The sequence below is a fragment of the Dendronephthya gigantea genome, unplaced genomic scaffold (assembly GCF_004324835.1).
Source record: "Dendronephthya gigantea isolate DGI-Jeju-01 unplaced genomic scaffold, DenGig_1.0 000132F, whole genome shotgun sequence".
Classification (NCBI taxonomy): Eukaryota; Metazoa; Cnidaria; class Anthozoa; order Malacalcyonacea; family Nephtheidae; genus Dendronephthya; species Dendronephthya gigantea.
In genome coordinates, this window is record NW_021163142.1 from 393,821 (window position 1) to 418,717 (window position 24,897).

At 36.2% G+C, this 24,897-nt stretch overlaps 1 protein-coding gene and 1 long non-coding RNA gene across 2 annotated transcripts; one reads left to right on the forward strand and one right to left on the reverse strand.

Annotated features, from left to right (window-relative positions):
- The first annotated feature begins 3,590 nt into the window (after nt 1–3,590).
- On the forward strand, nt 3,591–14,222 carry LOC114536239 (2-5A-dependent ribonuclease-like). Its single transcript, XM_028557567.1, has 4 exons — nt 3,591–3,691; nt 10,234–11,441; nt 12,125–12,254; nt 12,327–14,222. The coding sequence occupies exons 2-4, from the start codon at nt 10,536–10,538 to the stop codon at nt 12,992–12,994; spliced, it is 1,704 nt and encodes a 567-aa protein (XP_028413368.1). The 5' UTR covers nt 3,591–3,691; nt 10,234–10,535; the 3' UTR covers nt 12,995–14,222.
- Nucleotides 14,223–16,128: 1,906 nt separating this feature from the next.
- On the reverse strand, nt 16,129–21,809 carry LOC114536248. The gene is made up of 4 exons (XR_003688417.1): nt 21,725–21,809; nt 19,754–20,186; nt 16,998–17,149; nt 16,129–16,562 (listed from the first exon to the last, which is right to left on the reverse strand). It is a non-coding gene; the product is annotated as an uncharacterized LOC114536248 (long non-coding RNA).
- Between the last annotated feature and the right edge of the window lie 3,088 nt (nt 21,810–24,897).

A 24,897-nucleotide genomic window follows, 5' to 3' on the forward strand; every position in this document is an offset into this window, starting at 1 on the left:
GTAGAGATATTATAGGAACTTCTCCTTTTTGGTACTTCTTTGTTTTAGAAATACATGCATGTAGCACCCTTCGCCATTTTCAACGAAGAAAATAATCTGCTGCGCCTAGATTAGCTGAGAATATAAGTTTATCACCGTGCGAGGGTACTAATTTAGTTCAGATATTTACACCCACGATATGCAAATGCGAAATCAAAGTTGCCCGCCATTATGCAATGGACCTCACGATATAGTTTGTTCGAGATATTGTTTTTGACACGAGAACATTCGAGCGAATCGTGTAGTGTTCTTGGGACGGTTGTATAAAACTCTTAACTGCATTTAAGTAGCTAAATCGCAGTTAACTAGAAAATACGCGATTCTGATTGGCTAATTCTGCCACTAACTATAGTTAGAAGTTAACTACCTTTTTATACAACCGGCTCCTGTTTATTATATGGACTAAATTCAGAGTGACAAAAGTAAGTAAACTGCGAAAGACCATTCGCAGAAAAGCGGATAGTTTTAAAATTATGGCCTAAACATTAAAGTAGAATAAATTTTACTGATCTATAGATGTCTTTTAAGTGTTTTCGTTTGTATATCCAACGTTAGTTTTGTTTTATATAATACGTGGACCGTACCCCGGATGTAGTGGCGTATGAGATCTACGAGTGCTTTATTTCTCAGTGAAATTAATACCCCATCCATACATAGTATTGTCTTGTGTGGTGTCATTATAAAGAGACATGGTCTGCAAACTCGCTGAAAGCTTTGTTTCATCCTTCCATGCATGCTGAAGACAAATATACCGAAAAAATCTGCACGGCAGAAACAAATATGACCTTGTACTCCAAAAACGTCTTATAAAACAACTGTTTGCTATTGGGGGAATCCCCGTTCCCGGCAGGCATCATTTCATGTAAGATTTTAATTGTTTGATAAAAATGATGAAATATTGAACGAAAATTACAAAGATTTCTTTTCAAATTATTTATTTCTTCCTCGCTCTTTAGTATGTCATGGGCCTATAGTTTATACGTGGCATTTTGGACTCGTTAATGACAATTATGAGATGATAAACCTATCAAGGCAACGTATAAAGTCAGTTTTACACCAGCGGGTATTTTGCCAAACGAATTAATTTTTTTTTTTTTGCTACATAAACCGATAACAAATTTGGAAGAGAACATTTAATAAGAACTTCACTAGCAATGTATTTAGCAATATAATTAATTTTGTCCTCTGAGCTTTAAACCAGGGATATATAAAACTTATTAAAACGACTTTTTTAAATTCAGCAGCCCGCTCGATCAAAGTAAATATGTTCCACCGCCCCTGGTCATTATTTTATTTACTATCTTTCTGTATACAGTTTTTATTTTTGTAAAACTTGTGCTGTCGCTATTATTAAATAATCCAAGTGGACAAGCGTTCAAACCATTTATATTCTATTAACTGTGGTCTGAGGTCGCTGGTGGGCAAAATGCTTTGCTTAGACTATGGGAAAGTAATACAATGGATCCCCGATTCTGGTGTGAACCAGGCCTTACACTGATCAAAAATTATGTAGCTTATGCATGTACATTCAAATTCATTTGACATTATGTAGACCCTAAAATTCTCTCGACTTCGTGGACTACCCTGCATGCGCCCCCTCTTATTGAAGGCGGCAATTTTGAAACATCTCAGTTGCCATAGCAACGAATGCCAAGCAGAAGTTCTAAATAGATTTCGGCTTTAGGTATGTTGCCAGAAGGGTATATTAGTTTTAATCTTCTAGTCAAATTGTTAGATGCTGAATATCTCTGCATGTTTAAAATATGCATTTAAAATTTGGAGAAAATGTTGGGGGGCACTTTAAGTTAAAAACGAAACGTTACCAATGAATTTTTCAAAATTCGACTGTTTTTAATGACTTTGTTAAAATTTATATGTTGAGCTCCTATATTTATTCTAAGGATATAGTAAATAAAGACTTAGTTTTCATGGCGTTTTCTAAACGGTTAAAACGAATTAATGTGTTTTACTAAAAAAGGCTGAGAACTAGTTTCGTTTATCGTTTGCAGTGCGGGGAAATTCCGTTCCTGGTAGGCTGTCTTTCACATCCCAGCATGACTTGTGTTTATTAGTTAACAACAAATATCATTGACGATGCTTGATTTTAATCGACGTTTACGTTTCTTGGAAACAAAGATTATGAAATCTTTATTTTAAGCATTTGTATCATTGTTGATGCTGCATTCTTGCTCTTTAGGATGTTGTACGATATAAGCAATAAAGGTAGGATATGATAAATATAAAATAAATAAAAATCGTTGTATTATGACATATTTGTGCGAGGCATTGTGTTTTATGTTGTAATTATTTAATTCCAATTAACACTGGGCTGATTTATTGCCACAACACACGAATTTTATATCAGCGACTGAAGCAGGTTCATTTTACCTGAGAGAATTAAACTTTACCTAGAATTAACTTCGAATAGTCAGTCTTGTGGCCTAAATTAGGCGCCAAAATTATGAGTAGGCATATTTGTATATTTTGCCTTGTGTCTGCCGCTATAAGCCGATAATTATAGAAAAATATTTGCATGCCAATCAACGAATTCGTTTGCATTTTTGCTGAAAACCACTAATAATGCTTGTAATTGTAAAAATATGAACAAAGTTAGCGAGATTATTTATAAAAGGCTTATTTGATGTGTATATCATGTATTGGTGTTCACAAACCATAAAAACAATCGCCTTCCAACGAAATCAGTCGAGCACAAGACGAATATATGATCATACACCGCTCAAATAAAGCATCTCACGACAGCCAATTGTTTTTGGGGATTGAGAGCTTTATTTTAACTTCATTTTGATTGAAAGCTAGAACATTATGTTTGGAAACGTCTAAATATTTGCCGTTAGCAATATTTTCAACACGGAAGTATGAATGATTGGAATATTTCCGTGTATGCATGGGGTGAAACCTGACCCTTTCATCTCCAGACTTGCGGAATAGCGGTTGCAAAAGTTTGATACGATTAATCTATAACTGGAACCGTTTATTCTTTTTGCCTTAAGGAGTTGAAATGCATTTTAATCGAGCGAGAGATGATATAATTATGCGGTTGTCAACTGCGTTGCATTTTATAACCATAAGTCGTAGGTCAATTTGAATATCAATATCAAGACATTATTTTTGGGTGCACCCCGTTGGGCTTGTGTACAAATTTGCATGCCATATAAACATCCCTTGTATCCTTTCTGTCTGGTTTAAGCAAATTTTTCTTAGAAACTTAGCTCTAAAATTTCGCATTTTAACTCTAAAATTATGTATAAATGGGCCTTTAGACGACCCCTTTACCAGAGAATACAAAAACTGTGGTATGAACTTTTACTTTTAAAAATATTGGTTATACAAAAATAAGATTCAAGTTTGCTTTTTAGATAGCGGTGAGCACTTGCCGTTTGGGATGAAGTCATAATTGTTTTACAGCAAATACATATAGCTGTTTTACTCACAAATAAAGAATCTGAAGTAGCTGATAATGTTATCTTTCCCCATGCAGCCAGCAGACGGCGACATGATCACAAGCTTTACATAAACATGGATAATATCACCTGGATTAAAAATAATCATTCCAGGCCTGTTATTATTAAAAAAGGAAGAGCGAAGGAGAAATCTCAAGTAAAAAACATTCAAAACGAAGAATGTGATAATGGTAAGTGTAGGTATGCACTTGTATATTAATTTTAAAAAAAGATAAGGCCTAGGATAGCAGAAACGAATACATGCACACCGTCGTCAAAGGTGATGCAAAGACTTTCTAGAATTTTCTATTCAACCCAGCACCGTGGAATTAACATTTGAATATATTAAAGCAAAAAAGTGATATTCGTGACACATTCGTCAATTATATTCATTTAAAAAAAGATGCACATTTCTTGACATTTACCAGAGAATACAAAAACTGTGGTATGAACTTTTACTTTTAAAATTTTTAGTTGTACAAAAATTTTGAAAACAACTGAAAACACACACACTAGGGCTAACACTGGCTCAGCGCTGATCGGTTGAACTAAATGTTTCGTGCAAACACTGAAGTCTTAATTGAAATAGACCTTTTGCAAACAATACCGTGATCACAAAACTAGAAGATTTTCTCATTGCCAATTTTAACACCATTGAAAATACGTGTTTAACTCTCTGCCTTATGTTAAAAAGGGTGACCCCCAAAAAGTCTTCCTTTAAACAATGTTTTTGTTAAACGCCTGTAATGCAAAACTTAAATTCATAGCATCTACAACCAACTTTTCTTAAGAGTGTCTGATTGTAAATTTGACAATTTGTGGCTCCGTCGGTGTGCTTAAAAACTGGAATGAATTATACCCTTGGCAATTTAAACGAAGAAAACGATTCCTGCATGGTGTTCCGATTGATGTAAAATGTAAAACCGTCGTCTATACTGTCGATACAGCGAGTATACTGATGTATGTTTATTTATATATATTGTAATTTTATGATAATTAACTTGTTAAAGGATAAAAAGGGTCGCGGGGGAACATTAGATAGATAGAATTCAAGATGGCGAGCTTAAAAACGTAAATCGCAAGTAGCTAGACTTTTTTGGAAGTATAAGAAGAAAGAAATACAACATAAAATACATTTGGCGACGAGGATTCTTTTCTCATAAGAAGATATTATTTGCCTATGAAAATTGTTCGAACAACTAAGGTCAAAGAACAAAAATAATCGTATATAAAGTTTGTTCATACTTGCTTGCTTCATAATGGCCACTGATAATGGACGTTCAGCAACGCTTTATTTTGACCCTGATAGTCATCCGGATGATACTTTAAAAGCTTTCAATGAGTTTATTTAATCATATGAGTTACGATATGAGGCTCAGTATCCTGACCCACCAAAAGTCTCCCTCGATTCAGCTATTGAACCCTGGAAATTTACAAATCCAGATACGAAATTCGATCTCGAACAATACGATGTGATAAGAGAGGAATGGCGATCGAAAGATAAAGTCGCAAAATTACTTGGTATGTTTTCCTCAAAAAGAATGTATGAAGATTGGAAAGTCGCAGAACCAAATGAACAAAACCGAAAGAAAACAACATGGAAAGAGTTCGTTGATAAAATTCAGAAGTATTACAAACCAACGGAAAATCTTACGTTGAAAAATCATCAATTTCGTACACTGACACAAGCGACAAATGAAACGTTCCCAGCTTTCTGCAATCGTGTATGCAAGGAAGCAAAACATTGTAACTTTAAATGTGAGCACGAGGACTGTACGGCAGAAAGTACAGCTATCAGAGACCAAATCATTATTGGAACAATTAACGACAAAATAAGAGAAGAAGCACTTAAGAATGCATGGGGCCTAGAAGAGCTGCGCAGAGAAGGCATGCATATTGAAAGTGCGGCGAAAGGTGTTGAAGAGCTTAGTGGTGAGAATATGGTGAACAAGATGGGCAAGTACTCCTATAAGAATATGAACAAAGGAAAACCACGAGCATGTTATTACTGTGGTCAAGAAATAAAAGGGTCTGTAATTGAGCAGAATTGTAGGGCTAAGACAAGCAAATGTAATTTCTGTAATGCTGTTGGGCATTACGAATTAGTATGTAGAAAAAAGAAAACAGTAAATGAAGTGAAATCTGACGAACCAGAAAAAGTTCAGCAAGATGAAGTGTATAATATCAACCTTTTTAGAATTACAGAAAAAAGCCAACAAGCTAAGGATGACTCTAAAGTCCAATTGGTTATTAATAACAGTCTTGCTACTGTTCTGGCAGACACTGGAGCAAACATTAGTGTATGTGGAATTAAAAGGCAGAACGATGGAATCTTGTACAGAGGATGGTCAACACAAACACAAAAATCAAACCATATAACAGTGCAACGATACCTGTTGTAGGAATTTCTAAATGTGCTGTAAGCTTTGGTAACTCCTCTGTTCCTGTGGATTGGCATATCATTAATAGTTCATGTGAACCGGTGCTCGCAGGACAACAGCAAGGCATTTAGGAATAATTAAGTTCGAGAAGAAGCCCGACGTTTTTCAACCAGTACGAATGATACAATCAGATGAGAAGGAAGCTCTTCAAGACATCTTGAAAAACTATCCAGAGAATTTCGTTGGCTTGGGGAGGTTACGAAACCATCAAGTTAAGTTACATGTAGACCCGACAATTAAGCCGGTTGCAGCACCAGCAAGATCGGTACCGTATCATCTCAAAGAACGAGTGGAGAAAGTAATTGAAGAAATGGTAAAGCAAGATGTAATTGAAGAACATCCATCTGTAGAGCCAGCACCATGGGTTTCTAACACAGTGATTGCGCCGAAATCTGACGGATCAATACGTATGACCCTTGATGCTCGTAATGTCAATAAAGCTATTCAAGCCTCTAATTTACCCATACCGAGACAAGAGGACATCAAAGCTAAGCTTAGTGGTGCCACAATATTTTCGAAAATGGATTTTAAGTCGGCATTCTGGCAAATCGAGCTTGATCCGGACTCGAGATATCTAACAGTTTTCCATGCGAATGACAAGTTATACAGATATAAACGTCTTACAATGGGCGTGAAGTCAGCCCAAGGAGAGCTTAATGTCGCCCTTCAACCTTTGTTTGCCAATATTCCGCAAGCACATCTCATACACGATGATCTGATAGTGGCAACGAGGGATCATGCGGAGCATAACAAGATAATTGAAGAAGTAATGAAAGTCATATCTACTGCTGGTATAACACTCAATCCAAATAAGTGTACTTTTGGAGCATCAGAAATTGAATTCTGGGGATTACGTATCGGTTCAACGGGAATACGACCAAGTCCGGCGAAGGTAGAAGCACTTAACTACATATCACCACCCAAATCCAAAGAAGATCTAGTAAGTTTTCTATGTATGATGCAATCAAACGCAGATTTCATCCCAAACTTTGCACAACAAGCAGCAAAATTGAGGGAGCTGTCGAAGAAAAACGCGCGATTTATATGGACCGAAGAATATCAAGTTGCTTACGAGGTTCTGTTGGAAGGATTTAAGAAAAGCACGTTGCTTCAATATTTCGATATGAGTAAACAAACTTTCATATTTACCGATGCCCACAAGACGGGAGTTGGAGCAATGTTAGCACAGGGAGACAGCGTTGAGAATGCAAGACTCGTGACAATAGCATCAAGAACAACAAATTCCTCAGAGAAAAGATATCCGCAAATAGATTTGGAAGCTCTCGGCATTGACTTTGCCTTGAGGAGATTCCGCAACTACATTGTTGGTTCTCCAACCAAAGTACAAGTGATAACCGACCATCAGCCATTATGCGCGATCTTCAATGGCAAACGACAAGGATCAATCAGAACGGAGAGGATCAAGTTACGACACCAGGATATTCGGTTTACTGTCACATACCAGAAAGGGAAAATTAACCAATCCGACTATTTATCACGACACGCCAAACCGCTGGAGAAGCTACCAAAAGGGGAACAAAAGGAAACAGAAGATTTGAACAATCTGTTATACATGCTGCACACTACTCCAGTCATCGATTGCATAACTATCGCTGCTATTGCACAGGCTACCAAAGACGACCCAACCCTTGTGAAAGTAGGGGAGCTCATTAATCAAAATTTGACTTGGATCCCAAAGACAGAATCAATTGAAGTGCAGCGTTTTAAGAGCATCTTACCGCAGCTGACGATCACAGGAAATGGCATAATATTTAAAGATGAAAGAATTGTTTTGCCAAAGAAACTCCAAGATCTAGCAATCCAAATCGCGCATAGAGGAAATCATCCCGGCCAAAGTGGATTGGAAATACGACTTAGATACCACTTCTTCTTCCACGATATGAATAAGAAGGTGGAACAATTTGTTAATTCATGCGATGGCTGCGCTTTGTTTATTGATAAGAAGACCAAAGAGCCGATCAAATCACATCGAGTCCCAGAAAAATGTTGGGACACGGTCGCAGTCGATCTATTTGGGCCGATGCCGTCATCGAAACATGTCGTCGTTGTACAAGACCTAGCAACGAGATTCCCTGCAGCGAAATTAGTCACATCGACGAAAGCAGACAAAGTTCTACCCGCATTAAATGAAATTTATGAAACGTATGGATATCCAGAGGTTCAAATATCGGATAACGGTCCCCCGTTTAATAGTTCTCGGATGCAGAAGTTCGCAGCAGATAAATCCATTGAGCTGCAGAACACACCTCCTCTTCATCCCTCTTCGAAACCCTGTTGAAACGTTTATGAGACCTTTGGGCAAGGCGATGAAGATCGGGTATCAGAATGGAGTCCCAGAAAAAGAAACACTAAGAAGAGCATTGAATAATTATAGACAAACACCCCATCCAGCAACTGGTCTTCCTCCGGCGGCCATGCTCTTCAGAGACGGGCAACGTTCAGATTTTCCAAGAAGATATGTGACAGAGGAAGATGTTAGGAAAGCACGAGAAGAAGATAGGAATAGAAAATCTGATCTTGAAGAAGATGTCAACAGCTCCAAATATAGGAAGAAATCCAACTTTAATATTGGCGAAAAAGTTCTGGTTAGAAATTACAACAAAGCGGCAAAGTTTGATCCTGTTTTCCTCAAACAACCATATACGATCGTTGACATAAATGAAGCAGGAAACAAGATTATCGTAGAGCAAGAGGAAAGCGGGTTAACGCTGTGCCGTCACCCAGACGATATTAAGCCGTTTAAATTATGTAAGCAGAATGATCAGGAAGCGCCAAAAGAAATTATGTGGCCAGAGATGGATGAGGAAGTTGATGGAAATAGCTATTTCGAAAAGAACGAACTTGTACCTCCATTAAGACGTAGTCAACGAATAAGAAAACCAAACCCAAAATACAAATAGAGAAAATATTAATATTATTAAATGGACTTTTAAATATTTTAAAAATCTAGCAAAAAATAGGGGATGATGTATGTTTATTTATATATATTGTAATTTTATGATAATTAACTTGTTAAAGGATAAAAAGGGTCGCGGGGGAACATTAGATAGATAGAATTCAAGATGGCGAGCTTAAAAACGTAAATCGCAAGTAGCTAGACTTTTTTGGAAGTATAAGAAGAAAGAAATACAACATAAAATACATTTTATACGTGTTCGACACGTAAATTTATAGACAAATATTACGAAAAGCAACTCTCAAAAGTATTAGACACATTCTGAAAAACAAAGTTTAATATTTTGTAGCATGCCCTTGCTCGCAATAACGGCCGCCAAACGTTTGGGGTATGTTGAAATAAGCTTGTTGAAAAATGTCTTTAGTTCTTTCATATTCGGAGGATTTCTTGCATTAACTAGCATTTCAACTAGTATGTGCCCAATTGGATTAAGGTCAGGTGATTGACTCGGCCACTCTAAAATTCTCACTCTTTTTTCTTGAAACCACTCCTTTGTTTTCACTGCTGTGTGTTTTGGATATAGTTTTCTTGTTGAAAGATCCAACCTCTTGGCAACTTAAGCCTATAATGCTCCCCCTGCGGCCCGTGCTTGATAACTTTCGTGTTTCGTGTTTCGTGTTTGGTGTTTCGCTGATCATATGCCGTTCTTTCTCGAAACCATGTCGTACACTGTTCCCCCCATGTAACGCAATTTTTGTCTTAACCGACAACAGGATTTTTTCCTCAAATCTAATACAGCTGAATACAGGGCACGCCTAATCTTCGTTTAACGCCATGAGTGTCTAATGCTTTTGAAATTTGCCTTCTTGTGATATCGTCAATAAATTGACGTGTGGAACACCTACTCCGTGTTTCTCTTTATAGAGGACAGTTTTTGAATACTTATTATATCTAATTTATATATAACGTCGATGGAGACACCGGAAATCATTTTCTTCATTAAAATTGCGCAATGTCACCTATGTGACCAATACTTTTGTACATTACTATAGTTGCACGCCATTTGGATGCATAAAGAAAATGATTGTCCTAAGGCTAAAAAGAGTAAAATTCCGGTCACCCGAGTTTTAACGAAGCATGAGATGATTTTAAGGTATCTAAAGTCTTTATGAAACGAAACAAGCACATGCTATGTCAAGAATAAGACGAATGTATAAATATGCGCCCCTCCCCGGCAATTAAGGTCTAGCTACAGCTCTGACTAGGCTATACTCACGAGGCTTGTTGCCCACCTAAAGAAAAGATTTTTATAACGGCTCAAGAGACCCCTCAAAATCAAATTGTCTCATTTTCATATTCTTAACGTTTATTATAGCAACTCATGAGGAGCAAGAAGCAAGTGGAAGTGGATGTGTCTGCGAATACGGTCCGAATCATTTTCAAAACCATCGCATAGCTTCTCGATCATTAGAAATTGTAAAGTATTTCGTTGAAAATTGTGGTGCCGATATACATTGTAAAGATGAGTTGGGCAAAACTGCTTTACATCATGCTGTTCATATTGGTGCAATAAACATTGTCAAATATTTAGTTGAACAACATGACGCTGATTTAAATATCAAGAATGAAAGGGGGTGGACAGTGTTGCATATTGCTGTTACTGAAGGTACGCTAGAAATGGTAAAATACCTTGTTGAGAAAGGCGCTGATGTAAATGGCAAGGATACTGACGGGTGTACTGCGCTGCGCAGTGCTGTAACTGAAGGTAAGCAAGAAATGGTAAATTATCTTGTTGAGAATCACGCCGATATAAATAACAAGGATACTAACGGATGGACAGTCCTGCACTATGCTGTTAGTGAAGGTACGCTAGGAATGGTGAAATATCTTGTTGATCATAGCGCTGATGTTAATGGAAAGAGTGCCCAAGGGTGGACAGTTATGCACTATGCGGTTACAGAAGGTACACTGGAAATGGTAAAGTATCTTGTTAAACATCACGCTGATATAAATGGTAAAAATAATAATGGATGTACAGTGCTTAACAGCGCTGTTAACGAAGGTAAGGTTGAAATGGTGAAATATCTCGTTGAACTGGACTCTAATGAAGAGAGCAAGAGGATTGACGTAACTACCTCCCTCGAAGCTGCAGTTAGAGGTGGATTACTCGACATTGTCAAATATCTAGTTGAGAAGGGTGCTGATGTAAATGGAAAGGTTGCTGGTGGATTTTCTGTCTTGCATGCTGCTTTCAATGCTGATGAATTAAAAGTTGTCAAATATTTAGTTGAACAGGGTGCTGACATAACTCTGAAAACTGAAATCGACTTTCATACTCTTGGCATTAAGATCCTACGGAGGGCTGTGGAAAAAAATTCAGTTGATTTGGTCAATATTTTGTTGGAAAAGAACATCGATGTGTGGAGAGCTGGAACACTTGAGCTGCATGAAAGACAAATGAGTCTTCTTGAGTGGAGTAATCACTTTCGTTACGCTGAGATTGCAACTATCCTCGAAAAGTCTGCAAAACATCGTGTAAAAATTCAGATGTTGAAAACAAAGAATTGTAACCAGTTAGACAAGGTAAATGAAGAGAAAGGGTACATGCAATCCGTAATGTAAAATTTTCGAATCGCCATATTTCTTACAGTATCAGCAAAATAATTGCAATTGATGAACCAGGCGGGAATTCTAATCGTAATATAAATGTAATAGAGGCTATAATATTTGTATCAGCAAAAGTTTGAATATTTATATTTAACACTATATTAGTTCGCTATAATACTAAATGAATATGAGCTGCAGTTTACGTTCATAGCAAACATGCTAAACTTCAAAAATTTTAAATTAAGCAGCCTACTCATTGTTATGAGCGAACCGATGCGCAGAAACCACTGTTACCCCTTTGTAAAATATTTCGAACATATATGAGGCGATTTTCATGAGTTTGCGCATGGCCGCGCTAGAAGCTTAATTGGGGGATGTATATTTGTATATTCGTCTATACGTCGTATACACAATTGTTCCTATGATACATAAACATGAATATATAAAAACATACACATCCCGCCCCAATTTAGCCCATTGATCATCAAACAAACCGTGGCTTATTCAAATTATGTCTCCCTGCCAAAATATAACGCAAAAGCTGTTTTAAAATGAGATTTATAATAGCAGAAAATATTTTACTTTTTGCCTCCATTTTTACACGCCTCGATATTTTTCTTCTTCTGATCATGGATAATTTTTTGGCGTTTTTGCAATAGATTGAAATACCGATGCAAGCGTTTGACGCAAAAAAAGAATTCAAAATTGGCGATGGTGGTTATTCTAATGTCTATGTTGGTCTCATGAAAGATGGAAGTGAAGTTGCTGTAAAGAGAATTTGGGTGCAAAGTGAGGACAAAACAGTTGAAAATGAAGAGGAAATCATGAGACTTATTAATACTGACAACTCTCCGTTTATAGTGAAATATCGACATTTTCACCGTGACGTTACCTTCATGTATCTTATTGTTGATCTTTGCGAAGAAACCTTGAGGGAACTTGTTGACGCATGCAGTATTGCACATCTACAAGAACATGGGCCACGAATGATTAGGGAAATTCTATCAGGACTTGAATTTCTTCATGGTAAAGGAATATTGCACAGAGATTTAAAACCATCAAACGTCCTGGTTGATATCGAAGGACGCATGAAATTAGCGGACTTTGGAATAAGCCGCGTTTTAAATGACGATGAAACGACAGTTCGAACCTTTGTTAAAGGTACTCTCGGATGGATGCCACCGGAAGTAATCAAGGCAATAGACAAAAACGAAAAGGGTCCTTTCAAAAGGAAATCAGATGTCCATGTCGCAGGTATGATTGCTTTCTTCATCTTAACTAAAGGTGAACACCCTTTTGGTTCCAAGTTAGATCGGATGAGAAATATCTTAGACGGAAAAACTGTCAATTTCGATAAACTTGGTCCTGGTAGAGCTGGAAGCTTTGTGTCGTGGCTGATTAATCACGAAATTGATGATAGACCTTATGCACACGAAGCACTAGAATGTTCTTTTTTAAATCAAAACAGACCAAATGAGGATCAGCGGTCAGTAAGGGCTTCTTGCGTAGAGAGAGTTTTTGCATTCTGAACCTTTGCGCAAACAAAAAGAATTTTGTGGACTTAGGCATCTCATACATATTCCTTAATATGCACTTAGGCATCTCATATTCCGTAATAATTAAGTAATAAACGTTTTGGTGAAAAAATAATGAATTTCGGAATGAATTTAACGGAATTTCAATGCCAGATTTGATATAACAGGGCTAATAACGAGAATCTAGTACAACTTTTTGAACTTTTTGTCGCTTCGGCAACTTCTTTGTCACTGATAAACAACAATTGAGTCATCGACATCTTTGATAAAGAAATATTAACGTGTATTGCCAAACATACAGTGCAAGAAAAATTTAATTCGGCTGGTGTGAATAAACGAGGAAACAAAGAAATCAGCTATCTTCGAAGATTGCTTGAATTTGTTCCCTTTCTTTGGTTGTTTCCTTCATAGCCCAAGTTATACATTATCAATCTAAAGGATGAACCAGGTTATTTTTCACAACTTTAATTGATTCTAGGCTTAAGCTTAGTCTGCTCCCATAAACTAGCTGCATAGCAAAGAAATATACACGTAATGTCTCTTGGATACTAAAGGTGCTAATAATTTTTAGGGCTTCCAATTTGTAAAGAGTGTTCGTATAACGCTAAGAAAACGTTAGCAGATATCGATCGTAAGAAATGTTCGCACTTGTCTAATTTAGATACCTCAGCAGTAGAATTACATTGCAAGTTGCATGCAAGGAAAGCTGCAAAGTGAAACACTACCTTCACTTGTTTTATGACGTTTTAATATTGTAATCTGTATTAAATTTACGTAATATAATAAAAAATTAGGAGCCTTTATATAAAATGACTTCATAACTATAAGCCTTCTGAATTCTGATGGAATATGCATCCAAAGAAGAATTTGCAGTTGCAAATGTCACACACATGCAACTGCAACAAAACCAGTTGCCACGTTGGAGCAACGCTGGTTTAAAAGCCACGCGCGTTTTTTAGATTTTGTCCTTTTATAGGAAAGCAACTTAAACCGATTTTACAGGACGAATTATATTTTTTTTCCTTTTCTCCTTTTCCTATTCTACTAAGAAAGTTCTCCTGAGTAAAATAAATCAGAGTTGTATGAATTTTATGTCACCATAGTCACGAAATACGAACCCATCATACAAACCCATGCAAACATGGGAAATTGACGATTTTACACCACCAAAAGCACAATTTGGGGGTGTTAAAATAGCACATTCAAAATAACAGTGTATTAATTAAAGGACATCAATTAACGTTAGTTGGATAGTGTATTGGTAGTGCATACAAATTTTCAACACCAATTTTATTATTAACCCTGATATGTACTAATCTTGCTTAATCGCATGATTAATTTGCATTGTAATCAGAATTGCAAGGGCGTATTTTATTATTCCCGTCTAAATGGCATGCATGTTATGATAAACAAAGTTCTTGTATGTTGATTTAAGAAGCCAGAACTTAATTGCGACTTTAAAGCATCGAAGCACTTGGAACATCGGAAGAACATCGGAAGAACTTGTAGTTTCTCCTTAGATTATATCTATATCGGATATTCTTGTAGCTATATGTTTACATGGTGACAGTCGATGAGTAATTTAGCTTGTAGGTACACCACGTAAGTAGGTCGTGGACCGGTGGTTGCAGTATTAAATACTTACATGGTGTTACCTATGTACAAGCTAAGTTGTAGATACACCATTGCTTATATCTATATGCTTGTAAACATTTTGTGTTAAACATTTATCATTACTCCACGCACGGGCACGACCCTAACTTGTATAAAGATCATAGCTAGTTTGTGTTTAGCAATGATCGTACGAACATGTTTAAATCTTGCTTATGAAAGCTATAATGTTAATATAAAATGTTCATTGACGTACAGTACCAAGTTAGTGTTCTGTGTTTGACTTATTCACTCGTGTGCGACGTGTCGATCACATGTTTAAACGGTGAAATGCCAAAGTCCACAAGTATTTAGTATATATTCTTACCTCAAACTTGGCACGGAAGCTCTTCATAACTCAAATAAGGCTACGGTGTGAAGTTGCTGTACCATACGATTCAAATCAAATTAAAATAGTCGGAAAAATGATCCAAAATTTGATAAGTGAGCCACAACCATTACGGGACAGTTATAACGTGAATGCCATCGTGTTTAGTTGTATATGGTTTGCAGGCAAGTCCTGGGTACCAGGTTAGCCTATGGCTTTCGACCTTGACTTGAAAAATATGTTAATTAAATGATTGCTATTGGTTTATATGTGCAAAATACAATAAACATGTGACGAGAAAAGAACAATTTTTGCATAAATCTACCTCAACATATTTAATGAGTTGTATTGTGGTTTTATGTTGTCTCCACACCATGTATATTCTATTAACTGTGATTTGTATAACAACACAGAAGACGTTTGATCCCTAGAATTTGAGGGTTGTAATCGTATTTTAGCGGCAAAATTGTCTAAATAAAGTTGGGTGCGCAAATAAAGAAGAACTGACTAAAATCTTTGTTTCACAGTACGCTCAATGATTCGAAGCAATTTCACTTGTCTGACTTAAGCAGCGTTTACACTTCAGGTCCGGACCTGGCCTCATGGACAATGTTCACACTGTCTTCCTTGTTGCTGATATCGGATAGTCAAAATACTTGGAAAAATGCTCCGAAAAGTGGTAATACTATATGTATCCTATACAAATCATACTATTAAGTTAAAAACTTGTCAGGATTAGGTAAAACCTGTTCACATTACCAAAATCTTGCCCCAGGTTAGGTCCAGGCCACCTTCTGCTGTTGGCCAGGATTTTGCGGCCTAGACCAGATCAGGCCTGGTCTAGGCTGGATGAACAACGTTCACATCTAGGCCTAGGCCTGGTCCAAGCCAGGTCAAAGCACGTAGTATAAACGTGGCTTAAATCAACGCTATATAGAAATTTTTGGAGATCCTGTGTGGCTCCCTTAAATTTTAAAAATATAAAAAACTCGTAATTGGCAGAAGATTACTTGCTAATATAAAAGAACCTTTCAGTCATGCATTTTACTCGAAAAAAAGTTCGGTTACCCTCATTTTTTATTTTACAAAACGTTTTCTTACAAAATAGAAATTTTAAACATGTTCAATAATATTATTCTGTCTGCTCAAAAAATATAATAAAATTGTAACTGCATTTCCCGTACTACGCAGATGTAAATAACTATATCGTGTTAGAATGAAGAGTTTTTGAAACACTCTAAGATAACCTGCATTAATCTGTCTGTACTGAAATACAACAGGACTGGTTTTTACCGCATGCAGGAAAGCGCCCTTATTTTTAAATTTTGCGTTATCTTACATTCCATGACTTTTCTTACGTTTAGATTTGACGACTCTTCATTAATTTACATCTCTTAAAAGTAGAAGTACATTCCAAGTTGCAAGACAAATTGCACTATGTAACAGCGCCTCCCAGGAACCACACGACATTTACCGTCGCTGACCCGCAGGCTACATGCCGTGAATATTTATCTCTCGTAGCATTTGACAATAAGCGCAGTAAATACAACAAAATACAGTCCAGAAGTCATCACTTTTGTCCCCCTATGAAGCAAGAAAATAGAAAATTAATGAATAATTTCGCGAATTCTATAACCACTATAGCTTACAGGCCCGTTTACACATGCAATTATTGGTGCGATTTTCTTCTTTTAGTAGATGTGAACGAGTGATTAGTTACGAATGCGCTAATGTAAAAGAGCTCTTATTTGAACATGTTAATGAACATGTGTAATGAATTCACTCGTTCACATCAATCAAAAGTCGCATAAAAAATTAAGGTGTATCAGAAAATTTGTTTACATTTTCAGTATCCCATGTACTCTGAATACTTTTTTATTATCTTTCTATACCCAGTATATTAACATCATCATCATGATATTTCGTTTAACGCTCTCCAAAATAATTATGCTTTTTTTCGACGAAAAGCACTCTTTCCTCAAGTTCTGAGACCTCGCTCCCTTACTGTTAAGCTCATACCTTAATGTTGTGCCTTTTCCTGATCATTCTACGCAGTTTATCAGCAAAACAAAACGTGTAGCAGCAACTGACACCAGCAGCATCAGCGATCTGATACTCAATGACCGGAACACAACAGCAAAAAAGCAGACACGAACAGGTACTGGCGATGCCTAAAACCACAATCAAATGTAAATAAATAGTTTAAATTTCTTTGCTATGAAATGGGCTGAACCATCACGAAACCTAACCATATTCGTATTCTTGCTTTTAAGGGACGGTTTGGATTCTTAGGGTCAACTTAAATCGAGAAAATAAATCTAGGTCAATTATGTCACGTGATTAAGTATACACGACATAATTTGGCTTTCTCAAAAATGTAAAAAATATATAAAAAAGAACAAAATAGGGATTTTAAAGCCATATTCCCTCTAATTTACTTTGCAAAAATTTACTTTGTTCAACATGTAGTCAACATATATATTTATATATATACAGGGTGTATAAAAAAAAAGTAGACAATTTTGAAATGTTTAGAAAACTACAAATTTATCAAAATATCTCATAGATTTGTGCTAGTATGGGTACTTTGGCATCTTCTGGTCATTCTAACACTAAAAACAAACAGAAAAATTAACCTCGAAAAATGGAAGAGCGGTTTGTGGAAGCATCATTTTGAATTGCTTGTGCAAACATGAATGAGAGGTTTAAAGAATTCAAGGGCTGAACATTTGGGTATTTGTTTACAAAGAATCGAAATTTCAGAAATTTTGATGAAAATTAAGTCAGCCGCACAACTGCGTAAAAGTGGGCTTTTTTCCGTTTAACTCGCAGCTTGAGTAACCTTTTTCACAACATACCATTGTTAGTTTAATCACCCGAGCAATCACTCATGCATGAAATCATTCGTGCATGAAAAAAGTTACTCAAGCTGCGAGTTAAACGGAAAAAAGCCCACGTTTACGCAGTTGCGCGGCTGACTTAATTTTCATCAAAATTTCTGAAATTTCGATTCTTTGTAAACAAATACCCAAACGTTCAGCCCTTGAATTCAAATTGAATTTTAAACCTCTGATTCATGTTTGCACAAGCAATTCAAAATGATGCTTCCACAAACCGCTCTTCCATTTTTCGAGGTTAATTTTTCTGTTTGTTTTTAGTGTTAGAATGACCTGAAGATGGTAAAGTACCCATACTAGCATAAATCTATGAGATATTTTGATAAATTTATAGTTTTCTTAACATTTCAAAATTGTCTACTTTTTTTTGATACACCCTGTATATATATATATATATATATATATATATATATATTATATATTATATATATATTATATATATATAATATATTATATATATATATAGGCTGTCACTCGGTGTCATATCATATTATTATATTGTATGTTGGTCAATTCGTCTGACCAACTTCGCGAATACCCCTTCCCTAGTTCCCTTAAAAAGGCACACCGCCGTCGCCCTAAAGCTAATAGGGAGCTTTAGATTTAACTACGACTCCCGCTACCGCTACTAGATTCGCCATATTGACGTGATCCCCGAGCCGGTGCGAAGCACCGGGCGAGGGTACTAATTCCGCCCGGAGATTTTAATTACGCCCGGGAATGCAAATGCGAAATGAAAGTTGTCCGCCATTATGTCATGGACGTTAGGCGTTTTTGTAAGTTATGCGCATGCGTGAGTTTAAGACGAGTTAAAACTGGTAACTAGCAAACGTTTACAAACGTGCGATTGGCTAAATTAAAATTTGGATCACGTCAGCAAAACTGATATTTTGAATTATAAAACTTTTTTTAAATAATATTTTTCATTTGGATGGTCTTAAAAATATACGAAAAATTGACTCGTAAAATTGATTAAAATATAATGTAAAAGATGCCTTCGGATAAAAAAACTTTCATTCAAATGGAGGGTAAAAAAATCTACGATTTTGAAGCATTTTTGAATTTTGGAGTGCTGTTGAACAGGTAAATGCATTGGGTAGATTTTGTATTTTAAAGCATGCAAGTATTTTGTAAGTTTAGTATGTGGATTTATCAACAAATGTATGACACCTCTTTGAATTTATTCGTCAATTTCGTTGAAATGATTTTGATTTGGAAAGTATTTATTTTTAAAGGTGAATCTGTTTAAAAAGTAATTGAAATTTCGCTAAAAATTGTAGTATTTAAAACTATTCCTAGCACAATTTATTAAAATTATGTTATAATTTGATCGAGAGTCGACTTTGTAATTGTACCAAGATATAGGATTTTATTTACGACTTCGATCATTCAGCAGGAACGAGCATTATAGCATTTCAGTGATGGAAATATTATATCAAATATATATGTTTATTGCTTCAGGCGAAGGGGACTTTGCATGCAATGTATTTCTAGTATTCGTGATACTTCCTACTGACTGAGATTCGTCGCTGATCTGACTACAGCATTTTAAGAAAACTTCGTCGTCCTGACTGCGTTATTTAAAAAGCAATAAAAGTTGACATTTTCTCATTTTTTGCAGAAAATAATTTGAGAGAATTGTTTTTCATGACCGTGGCCTTTGATTATGTGCATTTTTGGAAATAGTAGGCGTAAAATTTCCGACTTATTGTGTTTGCAGAGGTTTATGATGACAACACGAGGTGGCTTATGCATACAACCGTTTGTTTCGCGCAACAGTGACGAATCTCGTAGTTGTAGCGGGAGCCGTAGTCAAATCTAAAGCTATAACCTATTTCTGACTGCCAAAAATTTATAAACTGCAAGCTTATGACTTACACACGCCAGTGTCATCACAGCAAGCACATAATTTAGTGCTCCATTCTCTTGGAATTTGAGCAGGTTGCTTAGTCACGACTGTATCATTCGTGCCTTGCTTTTGTAGCGGTGTCCCAGCTCCCTGATGGATATAAGCAAGCCTGGACTCATTGGGCTGGTGGAGGGGAATCGTGGCCTGTTCGAAGTCGACAGTCATAAACCGTTTTGGGAAGGCAGCCTTTACTGTTGGCTGGTGTTGTATTACAAACGTATCCTTGGGTTTTTGTTGGAGGGTAGCAGCTGGTGCACCCGTAAATCGACGAAGGTTGGGCACCACTGCCTGTTCTGTATATGGTGGTGGGGCGATGGTATTGGGGTAGTTGTTCGGCGTGTCCGCATTCGGCTTCATATTGAACACCCCTGGATCTAATCCGGGGTGATACATTTTAAATATCTAAATATATTGAAAATAAGTAGCTATTAAGTATTAATGCAATTGCTTTTTATCGTATCAGTATCTTAATGTTTGACTTCACCTGTAGACTACAAAGACTAACCCAATTCAAATGTTACTATACTCGAAACCTCACGCTAATACTATATCGTCTATCCAATTTTGCAGATTTACTACACCTCCGTAATTTACAAGATACGATTTAAGTAAATTAGCTTCTAGGTACATCCCGTACGTATTCAATACTGCAAAACCTTCGGTCCGTTAACACGGGCCTTCATCAGTGCAATATTATTAGTGCAAGATACGATTTTGTACGGTTGCTTTTACTGGGGGTTTTAGTGGCCTAGAGAAAAGAGAAATGCCCAGACTTAACAGAATAAACACCATTCGATAGAGCTTCCAATCGAACATTGTTACTTTGCGCACTTCTCTTTTTTTCCTTTCAGACGGTACGTCATACCCCCGTTGTGTTGGATATAAATTTATGATAATAATAATTATTATGTAATCAATAACATTGATCTAAACTATCTGAATGCGAAAGAACGGCTTTTGAAAAGAAACAAACATTAATTGCGGAGGAGGAATATAGAACTTTAGAATTAGGAGACAAAGGAAGGCAACATTGCGTGCAATCGTTTGAAAATATTTCCATATAAACAAACTCGTTTAATATATATCAAATCAATTTCTACCGCATGCATCTCTATACTGATTCTCTGTTTACTAACTTAGTGATGTAGCCGAGAGTTAGTGTGACCTGCTTGCGACAATTCATGTAAACTAAGCCGTTAAAGTGGATCGTTCTTTGCATGCGTAGCATTTCAATCAACAAACTGCCCTCATGCAATGGGCACGAGACTGTAGAATCACATAACATAAAAAAAAACTAAATAAAGTAAGACTGTTAGCACACGAAGTGCTTTGTCTTTTTAGGAAATTATTGGCAAAGCCACCATTTCCCAATGTTATAACGACCTTTAGTAATCGCCATGGCCAGCTTTTGTTCATGGAAGGTTCCTTGTCGAGGAAAGCTTATCAATTATAATTATATTAAGTGATAATGCTATGACTCAGATGTATGAATTAATATTGTGATGATGTGACTCTGAACTACCAAAGGGGCAAGCTGAAAAATTAGCTTGACCATTGATTTTCGAACCCTTGATTTCAATTTGAAACAAATTATCAATTGCTCAACATGTTGAATAATCATGATTGTAAATGAAGTCATGCATGCACTTGTATATTGTCACTGAATTTAGATACATACGTCGCAAGTGTAAAGTGCAGAAGGTTGAAGTTGCTTTGTAAGCGAATTTCCCTTCGACGTATGTTAATCATCACATTGTCTGATTAGTTAAGCTTATACTTAACTAAGTTTGCTGCATGCGGACGAAATAAAAATTATAGTCTTGGAACTCGTTTATAATTGTTCTCAAGTCTATTTAACCTAACATGCCAGCCGCTCATTTTCTATCAATCTCGTTTAAAAATGCAAAGCCTGCAAAATTAAGACGTTAAAATTCTCTCACCTGGCTGGTATATCGCGTATTCGTGGTAAAAAACAGTTGCAGTCTCTGGATCTTTGAAGGCGCTTCGTATAAATTTTATTATGGCGGTATTCCGCCTTCTTTTCTGCGCGTTCAAGTGTTTTAAATGATCCTTAATTCTTTAAAATGCAAGTTCTATTGAAATCAAGAATTGAAGCGTAAAATTGCTGGTGTTCAAGTTCGTCGGCTGTGCGCGCGAGAGAATCGAAGAGATGGAGAGAGAGGCATTCCGAGTTGCGTTTATATCATTTTCTAATTCAGGTTTATTGTTTATATAATTATCAGTAAATCGTGTAACTGATCTTTAAAGTGGGTCATCAAAGTTCTTAGGAATATTACGTAGTCGTAATGAGTTATTTGATAGTTTTATCAATTTAAACGTATCGAAGGCGCGAAGGTTATATATAACTGATATGTCTCTTTGAGTCTTTTAAATGTTGTGCTTGTCGCTACCGATGACTTGATCCGAGAAAATGCATGTACTGCTTTTACTGGCCCAAACTTACGCCGGAACATTGATATAGAATTGCCCGACTCTGGCAGTGAATTTTCATTTCGCGACGTAAGAACTTTTAGTTATCCATTCGTTATATTCGCCTGAATCTGCCTTACCTATATTTTCCGAATATATAGTTGTGCGGTAGTTGGCTTCCTCACATTTTGGAAGGCCCAACTCACCCGAGTTCATCAATTGAAGTTAAACCTGACAGTTATATTTTCCGATTCAAATAGCAGCAATTATATATATTGGCTAAAGTATAGTGTATAGAGACTTCTAAGGGGCACCCATTAAAAATATGATTGAATTTGTATAAAGTCAGTGTTTTATTATTATACACAGAAGTGCAATATCAGTCATATGAAAGAGCTTTTTTAGCGTTGCGTTGATACCAGTTTTAATCGTGCTGGGAACTGGGATTATGTTAAAAATTCTCTTAAGTGGAACAATAATTTTAGTGAAGAGCAGTTTGACGTAATCGTCAACAAAGAATTTGCATGGTATTAATTAATGCGTGTGAGAGCATCGATTAAATTTACCCGTTCAAAACTGTGAGTTCTTTAAATATTGTTCATAGAATTACAAAGTTAATAAGGACTTTTTCTTTACAAACTTATTTGTGGGCTGAATTATACGTCGAAAAGGATGGAGATTACTGCCAAAAAGATTGCGGCTTATAGAAATTGTGTTTTTGAACTGGCTAAATTGGGACACAGGGCTGAACTAGACGATAAATGAGGGGTGAATTTTCATATATTCTCTTCTGCCCGACGGATCTTTTTTGAAAACGTATAAATTATACGTGCATACATAGAAATCCGCCAGGCAGAACAAATGTATAAATATGCACCCTCCACACTGAAGCCTTTCGTGTAGATATGATCCAGGCCTCCACGCAGAAATTTCGTAGGTAAAAAGGCAGAAATTTTTCTTTTTTCTTTGAAATTTCAGCCCCAAAAGCCTTGATCATACCTGCATGAAAGGCTTCATGATCCGCCATCTTGAGTTCACTGTGTGCCGGTATTATAACTATGGTAACCAATCAAATATTAAAAAGGGACACTAAATATATATTAAAAGCGACACTAAATATTCATGATCGCGACCTTTAGTGTGCGAATTGAAAGCGATTAAGGCGATCATTCTCATGAGTTTTCTCATGCTTGTTCGTTGCGGTTTCTTATAGATTGGTTAAACACAATAAATTAATAAAGTAAATTAGCTTATAATTATAGGTATAACACTACAATGCTAATCTACTTATACTTGTAAATGGTTTAACCTTTTTTACTTTTCAGTTTTTTAAATGTGCATTAAGCTAAAACCTCTTAAACTAATTGATTTCACAATTTCACTTGTCACTGATAGCATTACAATGTGCACGTTCAACTCGTTGATCGAAATCGCATTTCACGCCTGGAGGATATATTTAAAAAATAAAAAACTCCAACCCCAAGTGGACACTTTAATGAAGAAAAACAAAAATTCGGAAATGGCGCGGATCACTAGCAATAGGGCCTTGCAGCATACATCTACCCACCAGATACAAAAATCACATTAAGTCCAATCTTCCCAAGCCTGATGTTGTGGCTGAACGATAAAAAGGATACGCCAGAAGGAGTTGAAGGTAACAGAAAGTGGGATGAATTTGAGAGAAGTTCTAACTGGTCAAAAGAGCACGAAAATATTTTCTATAAAATGCTCACGTTTCGAAAGGAAATTGATTGCAAGAATGCCGATTTTCAAGAAAGATTCAATGACTAGGAAAAACTATATGTTCAAGATATATGTAAAATGAGCGGACAATTAAATCAATATTGAAAACTTCTTGCTGAACGAAATGAAATTTTTTGGCAATGTCAGAAATTCTATAACAATGTAAAGGGATTCCTTGGCGCAATTAAATTACATGTCAGTATGGTTTAAAGTTTAAACCTCAGTGGAAGGACATAATTATAAAAAACAGAGCTTCCGTTCGTAAAAACACGAAACCTTTGATTGTTCACGAAGGAAAGGCTTCTCCACATTTCGACCTTTTGGGCAACCTAAAAAGCCATGGCCAATTATTTATCTAACATAAGGCACTAAAATCGATTCCTTTAAAAACTCATGCAGCGCCAATTGCTGAGACGGATTTGAATTTTTTGCCCTCTTGAATAGAATGACCTTCAGAACTTCAGATCATCGATTTAAACCGATTAAGAAAGTCAGTCTATAATTAAGTGAACGTGATCAATTAGTATATTTTTACAGATATGCATAGATATATCAAATTACTTTTACATGCAAAATCTTAATAAGTAGGAAGCCAGACTATAGTTTTGATGTCTCCTAAATATTTTCCCGATGTTTGTTTTGGCTTTAGAGTTGCATGTGAGGTGGGTTGAACCATATGTTTCGTGTGCGCTGTGTCCTATATTTTTTGAAGATTATATTTTCGGATTATATTTTGTAATAAGAACCTATTATATAGCCTGTCAATGAAAAAATACTATTTATTACGTCCAGAGAAGCCTTTTCTGTTTTTTCTGGATTGTATGATCTTGCTCGCTTCGATCTCCATGTAATACCACTTAATATTATGCTCTTTCAAATGGCAGACTATACACTTCCTTATAATTCAGTAGCGTTTCGCTTTTCATATTAATTGTATTGA